Genomic DNA, 21,133 nt, shown 5'->3' on the forward strand with positions numbered 1-21,133 from the left:
TAGGGGTGTGTTACTAACTGTGGGGGGGTTGGGCTTTCATTTAGTGAACACTGATTTCTGCTCCAATCACATGGAGCAGAGATCAGCGTCACTAGTTGCTAGGCAGAATGGAGAAATGCTGTTTACTCGGCATTTCCTCCATTCGGCCGCTCCGTGAGACGATCGCGGGGATGCCCGCAGCGATCGAGTCCGCAGGTCCCGCGACCGGACTCATGGGGGTCCCGACCAGCGCTGGCAGATGGCAGGGCGGCATTGAATATTGGATGTACCTATACGCCAATATGCCTGCCCGTGCCATTCTGTCGACGTACATCGTCGTGCGCTGGTCGGGAAGTGGTTAAGGAATAGTATTACAATAGTATTACAATGACTGCAGATGAGATAAATAGATACTTTATTATCATAAACTCTGTGTTAAAAGCTCAAACAGTACAACATATATACATCTCACATTTTCCACAATTACACCATGGTGTGTGTGTGTAATTATAATGAGCATCATTTTAAAACAAATGTAATACACATTGTCCTTAAAAAGTACTTATTTACAAAGGAATAATAAAGTAAAAATGTGAAAAAACATTTTAAGTGCTGTTTAAAGTTTGACTCCAGGCAACATTTATATACATACAGTGCCTTGCAAAAAGTATCCATACCCCTTGAAAGAACAATAAATTCAGCTTGGTCACCAATCCACCCCATGCTGTGGTTGTACACCAAATGGGCAGACACAGATTAGGGAGGTCATCTTTCTGCTCTTAGTTTCTGCCCACAGGAATAATGACTGACAGTAATTTGCAAAGCAATAATTGACCAAGAGACCTGCATCTGCCCCTTTGACTCTGATGTGCACAGGATTATATGAAACTGGTATCGAGACTATATATACAGTGAGGGGAAAAAAGTATTTGATCCCCCTGCGAAGGGGTCAAATACTTATTGCACTCATTAAAATGCAAATCACTTCATAGCTTTTTTGAGTGCGGTTTTCTGGATTTTTTTGTTGTTTCTGTCTCTCACTGTTAAAATAAACCTACCATTTAAATGATAGATTGATCATTTCTTTGTCAGTGGGCAAATGTACAAAATCAGCAGGGGATCAAATAGATATAAATAAGAATGTGATTTATATGATATCCAATTGAAATTCAGCTTTTGGACTCACTGAAAGCATCACCCGGTTTACATCATTTTTGCTAATTACCAAATGCCACATCCCTTTTTAATGTATGTTGACCAATAACTGAATGCCAATCAAATTTTTCTGCAGAAATACCATATGACATCAAGTGGAAGATGAACTACAGATGAACTATTAATGTTAAGATCATGACGTCCATTTTGTACAGTTGAACTTCTCAGCCCATGTGTCTTAATCTGTATAGACAATGAGTATAAAAGCACAGAATGAGAAGTCCTAGAAATTGCTCAGGAGTTTTTGGCAACAGACTGGATCTATTCACCATTTATTTGCTTAATTCATTCAATTTTTTTGTGTATTGGATCAATCACTTCCTCTTTGCATTTTTTTACCTACAAATAAAACATCCATTGTAAGAGAAAAAAAGCAAGACAGGACCTATTAAATATGAGATCTGGGGTCAAAAAGACATCAGACCTCATACACTAAAATGCAATAATTAAAAAAAAACAAAAAACGAACTGTCGGCCGAAGAAGAGGATACCGGGGTTATGGCAGCTAGCTGCTGCCAGAACAAAGATATTCCTCTTCAAATGTAGGATGTAGGTTGCCATGTGGAGGTCCATAAGTGGTTAAAATCAACTCCAGACTCCTTTTTCCCCCCAACAATCACCTCTAGAGTAGACTGAGGGTGGGTTTTTCACTAGTCAAAGAAGACATAACCACCATTTTAGGAATGTGTAAGCTGTACTAAATGAAACTCAAGCCATATACATGGGGCAGAATCCATCTGAGCTAGCCAGCATAGCAGGGGATCTGTCTGCTGATACCCGCTGAGCGGGTAAATGGCAGATCCATGTTCACTCTGCTTATGCAGAGCTGATAAGGACAGGATCTCCTCTCCTCTATGGGTGGTCAGATGTAAACGGACCGCCTCTTCATTTACACCCGACTATCATCCAATCTGATCTGCTGGACAGGAGGGGATCCCCATCTGTTTGTTTTTAGCGGATCAGATTGCATGTAGAGGAGTGTAAACATCCATTTACACCTGTCGCTCTATAGAAAAGAATGGAGTTTCCAATCGTGTACACCTGAATATCGAACAGTTGGACCCGATTGGATGGTTCATGTGAAAGTCGCCTAAAGTTAACACATATCAATGCTTTTTCTCATGGGCTAATAGAACAATTGCTAAAATAAGGTGCAGGAGCAATAGAAGTACACAGGATCAATACAAGAAAATCCCACATTGATGTCTAAAGCAGTGTTTCTCAACTCCAGTCCTCAAGGCGCCCCAACAGGTCATGTTTTCAGGCTTTCCTTTATTTTGCACAGTTAATTTGATTAGTTTCACTGCTTTTCTAATTACCACAGCTGTTTCATCTGAGGGAAATCCTGAAAACATGATGTGTTGGGGCGCCTTGAGGACTGGAGTTGAGAAACACTGGTCTAAAGACTTAGGGTCCTTTCACACGGGGCGGATCAGTTCTGATCCGCCCCGTGGATATCCGTTTGCTCAGCGGGGATCACTCCGCCGATCCCCGCTGAGCAGGGAGATGACAGCTCCATCTCTGCACACTGCGCAGGGACGGACCTGTCACAGCGCCGCTCTCCCCTATGGGAGATCAGATGACGACGGACCGCAGTGCCCGTCGTCACCCGATCCGATCCGCAGACGGATGGAAAAATAGCTTTTTCCTCCGTTACACTTTTTCGGATCGGAGCGGGTCGGATGTCAGCGGACATGTCACCGCTGACATCCTACGCTCCATAGAGCTCTATGGAGCACCCGTTCAGGTCCGCCTAAAAAAACTGACAGGCGGGCCTGAACGGGACGTCAGTGTGAAAGAGGCCTTAGTTTGCAAGTGCCAAAATGTATTAATACAATTTATTTTCACTTTAAGCTGGACGCAGTCTTGCAAAGTGAGACACACAAACCAAAAAATACACATTTATGGGGAAATCCCAGAATTTACAAAGTTTTGGCTGTCAGTTGAATCTGCTTTAAAGATAAATTCCAGGTATGGATATTTTAAACATGGTTACATTGTTCCAGCTTGGACCAATGTAACTATGCAAATACCATACCTTTGCAGATGCCTCTGGTAGCTGGAAACGATTGAAGTAGACTCCATTACTCCAGTGATCTATACTAGGTTTAGGGTATGTGCCAAGTGGCTATTATGCTGCATTGTGTGAACACCATTGGTCAGCCACTCAGCATGGGCACTTTTCAAGAATGTAGACTATTGCAGTTTTTACCCAATTTAAAGGGGTTGTAAAGGTAAATGTTTTTTCACCTTAATGCATTCTATGCATTAAGGTGAAAAAACATCTGACAGTGCCGGCGCCCCCAGCCCCCCTGTTTTACTTACCTGACCCCTCAAAAAAGTCCCGCGCTCGTTCCCCGATGTCCTCTTCGCCACTCAGCCTGGCCGCTGATTGGCTGGAGTGGATGGATTGAAAGCAGCACATCCAATGGCACGGCGCGCCGGGGGTGGGACCGTGTGATACAGCGAGCGGCTATAGCTGCCGGCTGTATCACAGGAGCGTGCCCGCAGGTGCTTCTCACCATGCGAGGGAGCTTGCATGAACATGAGAAGTACCTGCGGGAGGAAGCCGAGTCAGCCGCCGAGGGACCCCAGAAGACCAGGTTCGGGGCCACTCTGTGCAAAACGAGCTGCACAGTGGAGGTAAGTATAACATGTTTGTTATTTTTTTTTAAATAAAAAAAATACCTTTACAATCCCTTTAAGTTTTTCTGAGTGTCCTAACACAGGTATTTTGCGGAACTGCATTCCATCCAACACATACCTCAAGAAAGCCCTAAGGGTAAATAGCTGCACTATACAAACAGTGGCAGTTCTTGTCACAGCAGGTTGTAATCCCCCCCCCCCCCCCCTTTGCTGTATATTCTGTTGCTACTAGAAAGTAAATCAAATCAATTCATGCTTCCATGATAAAATCTGTATTGAAGAAAATATGTCATTTTCATTGCTGACCTGCTTCTGAAAATGCTAGTTGCCTGAATTTCTCAGACTTAAAAACTCTCCTAGTCACTAACCCAGAGCAGGCATACAGGGAGTGAAATCAGAACTCCCGATCTGCACACTTGAACCAGAACTTTGACTCGGAGACCTAGAAGTATTAAATCCACTGGACTGGTATGACAGCCAGCCAAATGGCAGTGAGATCAGCAATGGTAGCCCCCACCCATATTCTCCCACTACAAGTTTCATTTAACATGCATATTTAGCTATGAATCAAAACAATATGATAAAAACGAAGTGGGTTGACACTGCATTTTACAACTAAAAACATAACAGGTGTAAGGAGGTAGGAATATGTAGGTTTGGTGCTACAATGAAGTTCTAGATAAAGCCTGTCCCAATATGCCTTTCATAGGCTAATCTGTAAAGATTATTAACAGTATGGTCACTTATAAAAGGGGTATGCCAGTGACATTTTACATAGCAGGGCATAATGTAAGTCACAAAGTAGGGCATATTTTTTCTCAAATCACAGCTCTCAGGGGTTGTAGACCTTACATAGAGCACATGACTCACATTACTTTGCAAAGACATGGGACACTTCTGCTGCCAAACTCAAGCTTTAGACATCGTTTTTTTTTTTTTTCTATCTCGCCCGCAGACAGAGAACACCTTCTCCAGTGCTGATATTGTCTCTTTCTCAAGGCCCGTACACACGATCGGACTTTTTGACAACAAATATGCAAATTAGCTGTTAGCAACATCTGACCATGTGTATGCTCCATCGGACAAACTTTTTTAGTTTTCATCTGTCTTTTGTTGGCTGTGCAAACCAACAAACTTTTTGACAACATAAGTCCGATGGAACAAAGTCCAATCGTGTGTACACAAAACCACCGGACTTTTGTACAAAGTACAAACAAGCATGCTCAGAACCAATGCAAAAGATCAGACAACAATACAGAAGTTGACCAAAGGTGGCACTGGAGTAATTAAATGTCCTCTTTTGAAGTGTCGTCAGTAAGTTGAAATGTCACTACGTTCGTGTTTGTTGCCTAAAAAGTCGGATCGTGTGTATGCAATACAAACTTACGGCCAATGCCCTGTGGACAAAAATCCAAGGGACAGTTTGTACAAAGTCCGATTGTGTGTGTATGGGGCTTCAGTCTTACTTGTCCAGCTTGAGTACCACTAGCCTCAAAACCGTTCCCATCAGGGATTATAACTTTTCTTTCTGGAGGAACATGGGAGAATAACGTTCACCTAAGATGAGGGAACAGTTATGTCCAATAATCACATCAGAAGAGCATTTAACATCTCCAAGGAAAGGCAACAGCTATCACTACATCAGGCTGCATCCTTCTCTCTGTTCCGTTTTGCTCAACAGAAATGATGTATACTCCTACCATTACAACTCTTAAATCCTAAAACAAGTTTGCTGCAAAAGTAGTATTATACTTACTCTCCCGCAGCCCATGTCCACTGTCTTTACTAATTGAGTGTTACAGCCTCTTTTGGAGCATTTCAACACTCTTGGGAGTGATCATTGCGACACAAGGCCCAGTGGATAGAACCATACTGCAGTATAAAGTATGGGCACCTGACACTCCCAAAAGCATTGAATGTTTTATGCCCCGTGACACATGACTTTCCGACAACAAAACCATGGATTTTTGTTCAAAGGATGTTGGCTCCAACTTGTCTTGCATACACATGGTCACACAAATGTTGACCAACAATTACAAATGTAGTGACGTACAAGACGTACGTGGTATCTCCATTACAGATGCTAGTTTTACAAGACCGAGCGCTTCCTGCTCGCACTTGATTCCAAGCATAGGTGAACTTTTGTGCGACAGACTTGTGTACACAACGATTGTAAAGTCCGACAACAAAGTTTTGTTGGCGGAAAATTTGAGAACCTGCTAGCCAACATTTGTTGGCGGAAAGTCAGACAAAAAATGTTGGCTGGAGCATACACACACGGTCAGACTTTCAGCCAACAAGCTCACATCCAACATTTCACGTCAGAAAATCCAACCATGTGTATGTGGCATTAGAGTGTGAAAAATGCTTTTCGGTGTTGGTCAATGTATTTGTCAGCAAAGACAAGTGTGCAGCACACCATAAAGATCAGTAAATTCTATGTGGCAGATTTACTAAATTACTAAATTTTATCCGTTGGCTCAGAAAAGCTATAATCTGATTTGATGTTCCAACTAAAGCTTTAATGAAAATGTATTCCTTTAAACTGGTAGTAAACTCTGTTACACCACTTGTACTTACAGGTAAGCCTATAATAAGGCTTACCTGTAAGTACTGTGAATATCTCCTAAACTTACAAAGTTTAGAGGATATTCAGAGTGCATGCAGCCGATGATATCACTGCATGCGCTCTGAAGAGCCCATGCCGTAAATGCCAGCTGCGTGTGTGAGTAAAGCGATCGCACCCCCGGCCACTCATCTAGCCGGAGGCCCCAAACCCAGAAAGGAACACCAGGGGAAGATATCAGCTGTCTCAGCATGGACATTACTGCACTGGAGGGCTTCATTCTGAGGTAATTTTCTCATAATGTGCTAGTAGGTGATGCATACTAGAACATTATGCTATTGCCTTGCAGTGATTTTTTTTTTTCTTTAACCACCTGCGGTTTACTACCGCTTTAAGGCAAGTTCACACTTTTGAAAAGAGCTGCATTTTTGTGAAGAAAACTGCAGCTCTCCACAAGGGAACATGGAAAACAATGGTTTTTATGTGTTCAGTTCACACTTTAACACAGTTGTCAACTGCATTTTTCCACACCACTCCGCACATAAAAGCAGTTGAACTGATCAAAAATGCACAGTAAACCAATACAGCAGGTAGTAAAGAAGAAAACAAATTGATGGCTGGCAGATGTTTGGCCTGGGCAGTGACAGCTTCCTGGAATTCTAAAAAGCTCACAAGAAAAAAAATGCAGCTAAATGCGTTATGTAAAAAAAGCATAAAAACGCTGGTAAATGCATATAAAACACATGTACCCTGTTTCCCCTGAAATAAGACCTAGCGTGATTGTCGACGATGGCTGCAATATAAGCCCTACCCCCCAAATAAGCCCTAGTTAAAGTCCTTCTATGTCTTATTCTCAGGGTAGGGCTTATTTTTGGGGAAAGAGGATGAGGTTTATTTGGGGGTAGGGCTTATATTGCAGCCATCACCGACACTCATGCTAGGTCTTATTTTAGGGGAAACAGGGTAAAAGCAGATGAGTGCATATTCATTTTTACCTGTATTTTTCATGCACGTATGTGTGAACCTGCCCTATCTTTAGAAAAAAATGCATTAACACAAAACATATTTCTTTATATCCTGTAAGCTTTGATTAAATGGATAAATAAATTTAGGTACAGTAGTAAGTACATTTCTATTCAAGCAGTTCATGTTGTAAGAGTTCAATATCCATTGAATCAATTACATGTAAACAACTACACATAGAACAAAGTCCTTAGAGGCTTCCTGATAGCTATATTTTAATGAAATGCTTATCATTTGGCTTTAAATAGCAATCTCAACCCTGCCTGCAAGCCTGAATATGCTAGAGCGATTTTTTTTTAAATTAATAAACATGTTATACTTACCTCCACTGCAATGGTTTTGCACAGAGAGGCCCTGAACCTCCTTATTCAGGGTCCCCTGCTAGCGTTCTAGGCTCCTCCACAAGAAGCCGCTTCCTATGGTGGCACACATGTGGACTCAATCCCGAGCTGGGCTGTGTGTGTCTATTGACGGACACACAGCCTAGCTCAGACCAGCTCCCTCACAGGATTTGACTGACAGCAGCAAGAGCCAATCGCTCCCTCTGCTGCCTTCATGTCCAGGGAGGAGGGAGACAGTGCAGCGCTACCAGTGCTGGATCGGACTCAGGTAAGTATTTAGGAGGGGCTGGGGGGAAATTCTGACCATGGAAGGGTTTTTACGTTAATGCGTTAAGGTAAACAAAAATGTAAGCCTTTACAACCACTTTAATTAGTATAGTTTGCGAGAATGGCACAGAATTGCGATCAGATATTGGATTTATTATATTTCTCCTGTAAACATAATTGCAAACATGATAAAGTAAAGGTTTAAGCAACCATAGGTCCCAGCTAGTATTCATCTAGAGCAGGTTAATGCCCTGTACACACAGTCAGACATTCCGAAGACAAAATCCAAAACTTGTCTTGCATACACACAGTCGCACAAAGTTGTCGGAAAATCCGATCGTTCTGAACGTGGTGACATAGAACACGTACGATGGGACTATAAAGAGGGCAGTAGCCAATAGCTTTCATATCGTAATTTATTCTGAGCATGCGTGGCACTTTGTCCGTCGGAATTGTCTACTCACGATCGGAATTTAAACAATCGGATTTTGTTGTCGGAAAATTTTAGATCCTGCTCTCAAATTTTGTGTGTCAGAAATTCCGACGGAAAAAGGCTGATGGAGCCCACACACGATCGGATTTTCCGACAACAAGATCCGATCGCACATTTTCCATCAGAAAGTCCGACCGTGTGTACAGGGCATAAAACTAAAAAGATAGAAACATAATTGGCTATTTCACATTCCATCAATCACACTTAATAGTAAGTTAAGTGACATTATACAGCAGCCTTCACTCGAATTCTAAACATTAACATGGCAATTTCCAGGTTTCAACCACTTTATATCAACTTTTAACCAAAAGACCAAAAAAACAGAAATGTGACCTATCGCCGGCATCTGCATTTTGTGGTTAAAAGTACTTAAAATTGTACAGTCATTATAAAGCTGGATAATCACTCCCAAGCTGTGTTTAAAGTGAGTCTTAAGCTATACTATGAATATTAAAACATTTGCAAATTCTTATTCAGCAGTAACCAAGTTAAACAGCAACTCAAGGACATCTGTAGAAGCAGGCACAGTGGAGCAATTCATTCAAATTTACAGTAGAAGCACTGAAGTTAAAGTCCAGAGAATCACAAGAGAGATATACACCACCGCTCAAAGGCAGGTCCTGGGAGAGCAGAGATAATTGCTCCAGGTGAAGGGATCTGGGTGAGAGCCACAGCATGCAGATAATATGAGTAAGCACTAGCCTTAATGCGAAACATGTCAGCTGTTAGCACATTTCGCTGTGATGTCATTTGCTGTGTCCTAAATATTATTTGAATAAAGCATCGTTTTAGCATTGGAGTGCGGCCGTCCAGAGTTCTGTCATTATCCACATTAGAAGCACTGAAGTTGTCTATGTCATTCCTCTCACTAGCTCTGCTCTCCCTCCCAGCAATAACTGAGCAGCCTGTTTTCTGTTTTGGTTTTTCTCTCTAATGTAAACAGGAGTGTGGAGAAGGGTTAGGCTCGGTTTACACAGGAGGTGGCACGACACGGCACGACTTGCCGCGCCGCGACCTGACAAGTCGCCCCCGTTCTGTACTACGGAACCGTTCTAAGAGGAGTAACTCAAGTCGCTCCGACTTAGAAAAAAGGTTCCTGTACTACTTTTGGCATGACTTCGGGCGACTTGCATTGACTTCTATACAGAAGTCATTTTGCAAGTCGCCGCTTAGGTCTCGGCAGGTCGCGGCGCTGCAAGTCGTGCCGCGTCGTGCTGCCTCCTGTGTGAACCGAGCCTTAGCTAAGCTGTTGAGAGAATGACTTGTACAATGTTGGTGCTTCTGCTGTGAAATTTGAAGATTAATTGCTCCACAATGTCTGTAGCTACATGAGTTGATGGGGGGCTTGCTTTATAGGTTATTTAAGGTTATTTATAGGTTATTTACTGCTTGCTAATAATAGGTAAAGAATTGTATATCCATAGTCTGGACACATGTTCACAACTACTGTGAGGAACACAGGGACTCCCATTACTGATCTCTTTATTAAAAAGACTAGCTGCCTTGATGTCTCTGTTAACGATTCCTAATGCCGCGTACACACGAGTGGAATGTCCGACACAAAAAGTCAGACGGGAGCTTTTCATCGTATATTCCGATTGTGTGTTTGCCCCATCGGACGTTTTACGTCGAAAATTCTGACGGACCTAGAAATAGAACATGTTCTAAATATTTCCGACAGAATCAATTCCTATCGGGAAAACTGCTCATCTGTATTCTGTTCCGACGGACCAAAAAACGACGCATGCTCTGAAGCAAGTACGAGATGGAAGTTATTGGCTACTGGCTATTGAACTTCCTTTTTCTAGTCCTGTCGTATGTGTTGTATGTCACCGCATTCTTGACGGCCGGACTTTGGTGTGATAGTGTGTACACAAGACAGTTTCAGCGGAACTCCGTCGGAAAAACCTTCAGCGTTTATTCCGATGGGAAAACCGGTCGTGTGTACAGGGCATAAGTTATAAGATAAAATAACCTTGCTGAAAGATCTCTGGCTCTCTTTTGGATGTCTGGCCCTTCAATGTTCTTCGTGGTTCCTTCCTCCACCCCCTACATCACTACTTTGTCTTGTAATGATGTAGCGGCTGGTAGAGGGAACCACAGAGTTCAGCAGGGGATGCTGGCATTCAACATTACAGGATGTGCTGAATGCTGAATATTCTTCAACAAGCACAGATCTTTAATGCAGCAAATTCAGGCAGCGTGAGCAATGGGGCAGATAAAGTAATAACCATTTTCTTTGTAGGGTCACATTCAATTTTGAATGGTGTTTGTCAAAAAAGTAGACAATTCCCATTGTAAAATGTATTTTTTCTCCACATTTCTGAGATTTCTAAGAAAAGCTTTAAGAAACAACATGCAAAACTGATCAGTGGTGGTTAGTTTCAGAAGGTGCTGCACTTATCTGCAGCATCTGTTTTAAATTCTCTACTATCTGCTCAGATAAAGCATTGTACAATGTAAACTTCTGCTGATATATGTAGCCTGCATGAATGGTGTAAAATTATTAAAAAACAAATAAAGTTGCATCGCCCTACTAAATAAGCCTGTTGAAAATGTTCCACGACATACTCAGACCTTGATCTAGTTTATACTTCTAGCAACCAAAATCACGACAGCGACAGCATGGAAAAGCCCCATCATAGACATTGCAATAGTAAAACGAAAACTTACATGGATCATGTTGAATGAAAAAGATAGTAAGTGTCTTACGAGAGAAACAATCCAATTTTGACAAAATATGGCCCCCCTTGGCTTGTTTACTTACAGGTTCTGAACGACTGAATCATATAGTACGAATAAGTTGATGCTGGATCCCAGGATGGACCCATCCCCCCCCCCCCCATCTTTCTTTTCTCTTTGCTTGTTCCCTCTACTTAGGCCATGTCCTCTTAGCTTTTCCTTCATACTTCTTATTTAAGCTCTTGATGTTCATATTTGGGGGTCTGGAGCCCCTTTGTGGAACCATTTTAATGCTTGCTAACAAGTAATATTATGCAAGCCGTGGTCGTCAGATGTGGGCTTTACTTAATTATGGGCCGACTTCCAGGGATTACCAGTCAAGATGGTCTTGACCTCGATATCTCGAGTCTTGCTGTCCCATACTATAATCCAAGGGGTGATCATATGGAAAAAAATCCTTCCTAGTAACTGCAATTGCTTTGCGGTTTTATACCCATGTTGCAACACAAAATATGTTATTCTGGTCCACTTCTAATGGTGGTCAAATACTCGTGAGCTTAGCGAATACCCACCGATTTGCCAAGATTTTCAGAGATTATGTCTCCCCCACATATGTACCTTTGTCTATCCAGAGCTAGCGAGGATTGTTTGCTGCTTTGCACAGTGCTTTTGTTATTTTTACTCTTTTAAAACATTAATATTAAAAACAATTGAAACAAAAAAAAAAAAGAAGACTATTAAAGTTAAAAACTCTGGAAACGTTAAATGCTTGTTTTTGCCTAGCATACTAATTAAAAGCCATCTGTGTCCTCACTTACAATGCAGGACTGCTGTTTCTACCTTGTACATGATAATGTTGAAGTGTAGCTGAAAGAAAGAGGGTCAAAGAGAAGCAGTTGTGGGGATCAGTTCCATGGAGAGTAGGAGGATGGAGGTGTGACTGGGGGAAGCCCTACTGCATGAATACTTTTTTTACTTTATGTTCTTGGAGTTCAAGTTTAATCACAGTTGAACTAGTGGAAAACATCAGTCAGCCCAATATGGTATCTGAATATCCTGAATAGCAGGGATGTGCTACTGGAGGCAGTATGCATTTGCTTTATATACAAAGTCACCAATAGACAATACAGTGTGTACAATAGACAAGACAGTATGTACAATAGACAAGACAGTATAGTATACTAGCCATGAGCCGGTTGAGAAAGAAAAGGTGGCTGTATGCTACTAAAGCTACAGAGTGTCCTGTGATTCTTCTTAGCAAACGCTACACCTTCCTCCTTCCTTTAATTGCATTCATCTGCAAATGAACAGTGGTGGCCAGGCCAATCCATTTTTTTTTTCCTGAGTATTTTATAGTATGTAAGTAGGTATGATCTCGAGTACTGAGACTGGCTGCCTTATCAGCTTTATGTAACAAAGACACAACAGCAGGTGAGAAAATAGAAAATAGTGCTTAACATAGGAAAGCTCCCCCTGCCTGTTGATGAGAGGTCAGAAGCATTAGCTCTATTTGGTGAATATATACACAAAGTGGAGTTCTTTTCCTCATCACCTGAGTCCAGAGTCCAAAAACCATGGCAGTGATCAGTCGCAACAATGCTTGTGTTTAACTTTCAGCTGTCATGAGATGTAAACCTAAGGACCAGAATAGAAATTGTCTTCACATTTTCCATTTGGTTAGAAGAATGTAGAGCTATTCCACGGGCGGAGATGTTAGAGGGGTTTCCAACATAGAAATAGGACATATCTCTTCCTTCCTGGGCTCATTGTATACAGTTCTGCCATTCTTTAGCCACTGCTGTAAGACAAACAAAATATACGGTAATACTGTAAATGCTTGAATGTTTGGTAATAGAAACAGATCATAAAAGTTTTTAATACCGTAAGTTAAACATGTTTATGTGTTTGTTTAAATAGCTTTAGTTATGGCCAAAAACTACTGATTGAGGACTTGGTCTTGTAGGCTCTTCCTGATTGGCAATCAGGAGTGCTTCCAATTCTCAAAACATTTCTTATCATACACAGAGGCTTTTTGTTGGAAAATCTTTGCACAACAGGTTCTGAAGAGTTCCAGAAGTGTTTAGAAGTGTTAGCTTGTTCCACCCTGCCAACTTTGAGTACAGGCAGATGTTCTACAATCCATATTTCTTGGTGGGACAACCACCTGTTTTTTGCCAGCCTTTTGCTCCACACTTATCATTAAATGTCTTATCCAACAGTGGAAATTAGTCTGATTGGTTTGTTCTGCTTTATTTCTTTACAGAGGTCCATCTATTGGCAAGAGCTAGATGGATTAAAGAGCAAAGCAATGGAGGTCCACTCGAATTTATTCTGCATCTCTGCACAGCTAAGTTTATGTAACAAGCGTTGGTATTAGTCTTGTAATCAACATGCTATAACGTGCTTCCCCTTTATTGAGAATGATCATTTTAAATTACGTACTTGCTTCCAACCTTCAAGCAGATATTTTTTATAATGTGTTGCATCTTAGCTATATAGAATGAAGCATACAAATTGTTTTAACAATTAGTGTTCTTCCTGTGGGAAGTGGTTAATGCCTTTCCAAGACAGACAGGAAACATGCACAGAATAATACAACTTAGATCTTAACACTTAGTTTCCACTGTTATGCACACACGCAGCCTTGATGGGTAGCATGCTTACAGGAGCAAATTCTAGTTTTAGTGCCTAGATGTGCCTAGATTAAAAATTGAGCTTTTATCATTAAATGCATATGCAATAAATGCTATTTTTTCATATTAATATTTTCTATTGTATATCATATGGATATGCTTGTTGGTATTAAACAAAATACAGAACATTCTTGTAATAAATATAAGAATTTACATCATTCTTATTCATGTCTAGATAATATCAACCAGAATCCTAAAGTCATTCTGGAGCTTTAAAGAGGAGCTACAGGCTCCTTCAGAAAACAAAAAAACTTAAAATACTGTAGCTTTTAATATTAGGATACTTACCTGTCCAGGGATCCCTTGGTGCCTTCACCCCAGCCAATGTTTCCATCAGCTCTCAACTGCGCTTGTGACCATTTCTTGTAAGAGAAAGTGGCTGTGAAGCCTTGTAGCTTCACAGCCGCTTCCCTACTGCATGGCCCAGGGGCGGGGGAAGGAGGAGGGGGCTGAACTTCTGGGTGATCTTACAGTGGCGAGATCACCTGGAAGTGGGAGCAGGTACCTGTCAAAAACAGGTACCCCCCCTTTCAAAAGGTGCCAAATGTGGCAGCGAAGGGGGGAGGTGGCAGATAAGTGGAGCTTCCCCTTTTAGGTGGAGCTCCACTTTAATTTTACAACTACTCACATGGGGGTGGGGGGGGGTGTATCCCCAATTTAGGGCTTGTCCACACCAGCAAGTTGCACTGATCCTGGTGCATTGCACTATTTTCTTTTTTAGAACTTTATTGAAAAATGACAAGTTCCATTCATGTAGTGGTGTGGCATGGTGTTGCGGTAGTTTGCATCACAGCCCACTGCACTGAAAAAGTACGGCATGCAGTTTTGCCTTCAGTTCTAATTCACTAATAATTTTGTCAGTGGCAACATCTAACATATGACAACATTTCTAAAACTCAATTTATTTTTGTCTACATGTAGATGGGGTGTAGTGTGGTGCGGCAGGAATAACACACACAGCCCAAGTGCGATGAAAGAACTTGTATTGAAATAATGCAAAGGCAGTTCACAATAAACCCAGAAGAAAGACAATCCAACAGGGAACACTCACAGATCTAGCAGCGTGTAGAGAGTAGGTTTCAGACGATTTGACAGTGCCTGTTAGGAGGGGCAGAGTGCGGCCTGGCTATCTCGTGGCCAAACTGGAAGATGTCCAGATAAATTCCGAGCCCTACGCTTTCCCTCCTCATCAGGAACCTTATCCCGCTGCTAGTTCTGTCCCTACGAGTTGGGGTACCTGTCCTACTCTACCCACTTGCAAAATGCTCACCAAGCCTAGGAGCCAGAGCCTTAAATAGGTTCTGCCTGACCCAAAATGGCTTCTAAAGTCACATGGGGCAGCAACATCCAATTGGATCGCTTCCCCCAGTGACCCAGGAAACCATAAAGGAACCATGTTCCTCTTGACTTCCTCTCCAACTGCAATGCTCCTGCATAATAGCGCCACGTGCAGTGGAGAAAGTAGACTGCACCTGCCTACATACGGCATTGATCTGTAGCTAATGAAAAAAGTGATGTATTGTTCACTCACTGCTCCCTTACTAGTGACGGAGATTCTGCAACATTTTTTCAGAAGTGATGTAGTGAAATTCATTACAGAAAGTGATTTTGACACTTCATCAGCATGACATGGGCCTAAGGCCACAGGAGTTTCACCAACACACGCTGCAACCTAATTGGATGTCAAACAGGGTTGCCTACAAATTCACAGACAGTTTGTAAACATCTGTAATTTTTGCAGCTGTTCATGAATGCCTGTTATACACATAAAATGTCCATAAAAAATACTGTAAATCTGCTAAGTGGAGCATCCAATAGCACTGCTCATCTGAGTAGCAGGAAGGTCCTTACGATGAGGCAAATATACTGAACAGGCTGCAGTGACAATTGCTCCACCTCCCACCCATCCTTAGCCAATCAACAAGCACTGTAACCTGTTCTTCCCACCAGCCATAGTTGACTGAAAATAGAAGATGCTGGCGGCCCAATCAGGGCTGGATAGGGGCGTCAGGGAGAAGAGACCTAGAACCTGAAGTACAGGATCTACTAGAAGAAGGTATGATAAGAGTTAGCTGCAAACTAATCAAGCAACACACACATAACTCTAGCCGAAACAGCTCAATAGAAACAGCTAAGAATCATCAGCAGCAATGTGTCACACACTCACATGTAGAGTCTTCAAGATGTCTAATCAATGTGTTTAACCATCTCGTATAGGCATCTATAAAAAAAGAGTAACACCTGGGACCACCATGAGGGAGCCATTCCCTGATCAGTGTGTTTCAGTGTGTATATTGTCTAAGTGAACACACACTGTTGGTCAGAATTTTATGCCGCGTACACACGATCGGAATTCCGGCCAGAAAAAGACAGATGAGAGGTTTTCATCGGAAAATGCGACCGTGTGTATAAATCGGAATTTAGCTGTCCGAATTTCCGCCAGCCAAAAATTGATAGCATGTTCCTAGACAGAACAACTGTCTATCGGAAATTCCGATCGTGTGTATGCAATTCTGACATGCCAAAAATCACGCATGCTCAGATTCAACTACGAGACAGAAGATATTGGCTACTGGCTATTGAACTTCGTTTTTCTAGTCCCGTCGTACGTGTTGTACGTCATCGCCTTCTGAACGATCGGAATTTGGTGTAACCGTGTGTAGGCAAGACACCTTGAGTGCAATTCTGTCGGAATTCCGTTGGGAAAACCATCAGAGCTTCTTCAGACGAGAATTCCGATCGTGTGTGCGCGGCATTAGAAGACTCGTCAACCAGCACTACATGTGAGTGTGAGACACATCGTTGCTGATTTATATTCAGCTGTTTCTATTGAGCTATTTGCGCTAGAGTTCTGCACATGCCTTGCATGATTTGTTTGAAGTTGACTTTGGAGGATTAAGGCTTTTTGCAGATTTGCACTACAGTCCTTTTAAAATAGTTTCCTATGGAACATATTCTGTAGTGCAAATCTGCAAAATGCAAAAAGCACAAAAAATGCATTGACGTGAATCAGGCCTTACTGCTGCTTCAGGCTAGAGGCTTCACAGACTTGTTGACCATTTACTGTCACTTCTAACTGCTCTTGATCAACTGACTGTTAGCAAGATAAGTTTTACTTTGGAAATTTGAAGTGCTGCTGCTTTCTCTCACTGTGTTGTATTTTGTAAGGCAGATTACTGGCTTGGTCTTCCAGAGCTGGTGAGGAGATGGTTTGAGTAGAGGGGAGAAGCCCTGCATTATTGTACACTTTTACACTGGGTTCATACTCAACCTGCAGCCCAAGGGCCACGTGGGACCCTGCTTACTGTGCAGCCCTCAGGCATCAGAAGGTGGTAGGGGAGAACAAATGCCGCAGAACTTATATGTAAGTGGAATTTATGATGTCTAGCAGTCTTGTATACAGTAATATGTCTCCAATTTCTGCATTGTAGCATGCTTGCAGTGTCTGACCATCTCCTGTAGTATGACTAGCACTAAATAATATGCACAATCCTTTGGTGAACAAGGGGTTGCAGTTGACTATCACTGGGATGCAGTCTCGAACCAAGCTATATGTCCACAATATAAATGGAGTGTATGAGAGTAAGAACAAGCCCTTTTTGGCTTAAAGTGGACTTTTTCCCCACAAAAGGTCAACTTTAATTTGCAGTTCCTACCACCCCTCCTATAAAGAGCTCCATGGTAAATCACTTTGCAGAGGCAGTTTGCAGGCATTCAGAAGGCGATAGTGCTGCGTCCTGAATGTCTGCTGATGAGAAAATGTATTTAACAGTTTATATTTACAAAAACTATTGCATTTCCATGTTCTGTGTACCATGGGAGCTCAAACATAGTGAATGCAGGGTCCTGGGTTTAGTAACATTTTAACAGTGGTCAGTGAAGTCTACGTTCATTCTGCTATCCTGGAGGAGGGAGGAGCAGGAGAGTACCTTGTCATCCTAGGCTATGGCTGTGCGTTTTATTTTGGTGCACACAGTGTGGGAAGGCACAGCTCTAGTCCCTGCATGCAAGGGTGGCTCCACAGGATACTACAAGAGAAAGGAGCCACCCTAAATTTGGAAACCTGGGGCAGTGGTCATGGCATCAGCTTAAACTGGAAAACAGGCAAGGATTATAAAATAAAGAGGCTGCATACTCAGAAAGTGATTACATTATCTGATGAAAGTGCTTAAAGAGGAAGTAAACCCTGATGGGTTTACTTCCTCTTTGACTCCCTGCAAAGGTAAAGCATAATGGACTACTATGCATCACATAGTAGTCCATTATGTGTCACTTACTTGACACAGGAGCCAGCGATGTCACTACTGTCCTCTTGTGTATGGAGCCTCCATCTTCTCGATGGGTCTCGCTGCTCCGGCGCTGTCATTCGACGAAGCTGCGATGACGTCACTCCAGCGCATGCGCACGGGAGCCGCCACTTGCGGCATATCGTCGTTTACAGCCGCGCGCTCAGTGCGCTTGCGCGCCGCATGCGCCGTAGACAGCGGTGCCTGTGTTTGGGCAAATATCTCCTAAACCGTGTAGGTTTAGGAGATATTTCTTGGACCTACAGGTAAGACTTAATCTAGGCTTACCTGTAGGTCAAAGTGGTTTGTAAGGGTTTACAACCACTTTAAAAACTGAAGGTTTGGAGGGGAGCCAGTCATGTAACTTTGACATGTCCCATTACCCAACATCTCCATCCAGTTTTTTTCCCCCAATTTATTATTATTGTGCTCTCCTATCTTTGGTATCCCCAATCCAGCGGTGCAAAATGCACTTTGTTATGTTTTTTTTTCTAAAGTAGTATTATGGCCATACTTCTGCTTTTCAAATAGATTCCTAAATGTAATTTCCTTTTCAATTCTTTTTAGCAGTTGTCTGGGGTTACCCTTTAATTAGCATTTTACCACCTTCCATAGCCGCAGGGAAACAACCACAAATTGCACCACTATGGGACAAGCTATATGGCTGGCACACAATTTGACCAATGCTGGCCATAGGCAGGATCAGGTGAACACATATAGTATCTCACAAGTGAGTACACCCCTCACATTTTTGGAAATATTTGATTATATCTTTTCATGTGACAACACTGAAGAAATAAGACCTTGCTACAATGTAAAGTACAGCTTTATTGAACGTTGCCTATGGAGATTTTTAAGTAGCAATGTCTTATGCCATTCCACGAGTTTGTGCGCAATTTTGAAGCATGACATGTTAGGTATCAATTTCCTCGGGTGACATTATCTTTCACATTATAGAAAAAAATTTGGCTAACTTTACAGTTTTCTTATTTTTTTATTTAAAAAGTGTAGCTTTTACAAAAAAAATTGCGTTTGTAATACCGCTGTGCAAATATGGTGTGACATATTTGCTCCATTTTATTTTCTAGGGCAGTGATGGCAAACCTTGGCACCCCAGATGTTTTGGAACTACATTTCCCAGGATGCTCAGCTACACTGAAGAGTGCATGAGCCTCATGGGAAATGTAGTTCCAAAACATATGGGGTGCCAAGGTTCGCCATCACTGTTCTAGGGTCTCTGTTAAATTTTTTTTTTATATACACATATATATATATATATATATATATATATATATATATATATTATTTTTTGATGTTTGGGGGTTCTAAGTAATTTTCTAGCAAAAAAAAATGACTTTAACTTGTAAACAACAAGTGTTAGAAATAAGCTTGGTCCTTTAGTGGTTCAAAAAAATCTGATATATGACCAATTAATACTCCCACAACAAGTGGGGCCATGTGATTGTATCTAAAAGATATAATGTTTAGGAGAATCTGGTAATCGCTAATTTATGAGCATTATTTTATGCTGTAACAGTAATTAAATGGAGAATTTTAACTATCAGGAGGTGGTATTTCACATAGTGATTAAAATAGTTGTATACATGCAAAAAAAGAAAAAGAAGTAAATGTATAAAATAATAATTACTTTATTACCTATTGATTATGGCTATGGCAGCATACATATAAAATGTATGCAATAACGATAAACTCCAATACACTAAATATATAATGGTATTTTTCACTTCCCTATGACACACATGTGTTTTTAACAATGGTGATCACTTATAAACAACCTGTATTAATATTCAGAAATCATGTCCAGCAATGGAATATAGGGGTTTTGTCTGTAACAAGAATTTATAACCCATTGGCTGTAAGATTTTGAGGGACAACAAATTTACACTGTTATACAAGCTGTACACTCACTACTTTACATTGTAGCAAAATGTAATTTTTTCAGTGTTGTCACATGAAAAGGTATAAAATGTTTACAAAAATGTGAGGGGTGTACTCACTTTTGTGAGATACTGTATGTGTTCCCAGATTAGTTGGGTTGTCTAAATAAACAGGTCTAGTACAAATCTGTCCTGCAGGCCCTTGGCGGAGGGGCACAAAAAGCCTCCATCGAACTTCCTTGGACCAAAAGTCCTGCCCAGGGGCAAGCAGGAGCAGGGCAATGCTCACATGTGGACCCCGTCTCTAAAAGAAGAAGGGGAGGGGGGAATTACCAGTAGAGGGAACGGGTCCTATGATAAGATAACAGGTCAATGCCGCCGCCAGTTTTCACAATTCAGATATACATATTCAGACCAAGAACACAAAAAAAAGAAAATAGAAAAAGGAAAAAATAGAGAGGAGGGGGAGAACCCTCTCCTCCAGGCACGTATCTCTGCTTCCTCTAGGAAAGTGTTGAACACTCACACCAATGATCACTGCCGCAAAGGAAAAATAAAGGAGAAAATGTCTAGGAGATGTCTAATCAGGTGAATTACGATGTCCAGAGTGTCCGCTAAGTGACGATTCAACTAGCTCTAATAATGCGATGCACAGGCTACACGAGATATGCCCTGCGTCAGAGGTATGTTCTAGCCACAGTGCCCAAATGCAATTAAAATGTTCCTTTGTACCGCTGCAAGTTGCCACCCATTCTTCCGCTTCCTTAATCTCCCGCACCTTCTGAATCCATTCCTCATGGCTTGGAACAGGAGCTTCCAATAAACTGGGAGCATCTAGCTGCATTCAAAAAGATGTGGCAAGGCGCTTTTCTTACATTGGCTAACTGGTATATCGGGGGAATATGAAAGAGAAAGTGCAATGGAGAGAAAGGAATATCCAGGCCCAGTATTTCCTTTTTCTGTTCTATAATGTCTTCCCAGAAGGGTCTGACCACCGGATTCTCCCACCCCAAGTGTAACAATGTACCACGATGGCCACAGCCT

At 41.8% G+C, this 21,133-nt stretch overlaps 1 protein-coding gene and 1 long non-coding RNA gene across 2 annotated transcripts in view; both read right to left on the reverse strand.

Annotated features, from left to right (window-relative positions):
- Window positions 1-377: 377 nt before the first annotated feature.
- Window positions 378-3,797, reverse strand: LOC143998996 (uncharacterized). Its single transcript, XR_013277979.1, has 2 exons — window positions 2,998-3,797; window positions 378-2,600 (listed from the first exon to the last, which is right to left on the reverse strand). It is a non-coding gene; the product is annotated as an uncharacterized LOC143998996 (long non-coding RNA).
- An 8,497-nt stretch (window positions 3,798-12,294) lies between these two features.
- LOC143999107 (interleukin-13 receptor subunit alpha-1-like) overlaps window positions 12,295-21,133 on the reverse strand; it is a 107,928-nt gene continuing 99,089 nt past the window's right edge. Inside the window, exon 10 of the mRNA XM_077493981.1 lies at window positions 12,295-13,010. Coding sequence (XP_077350107.1) covers window positions 12,906-13,010 — 105 coding nt within the window. The 3' untranslated portion in view covers window positions 12,295-12,905. The remainder of the gene's footprint in view (window positions 13,011-21,133) is intronic.

The sequence above is a fragment of the Lithobates pipiens genome, unplaced genomic scaffold, assembly GCF_037356315.1.
Source record: "Lithobates pipiens isolate NorthernLeopardFrog02 unplaced genomic scaffold, aLitPip1_a1.2 Scaffold_1, whole genome shotgun sequence".
Taxonomy (NCBI): Eukaryota; Metazoa; Chordata; class Amphibia; order Anura; family Ranidae; genus Lithobates; species Lithobates pipiens.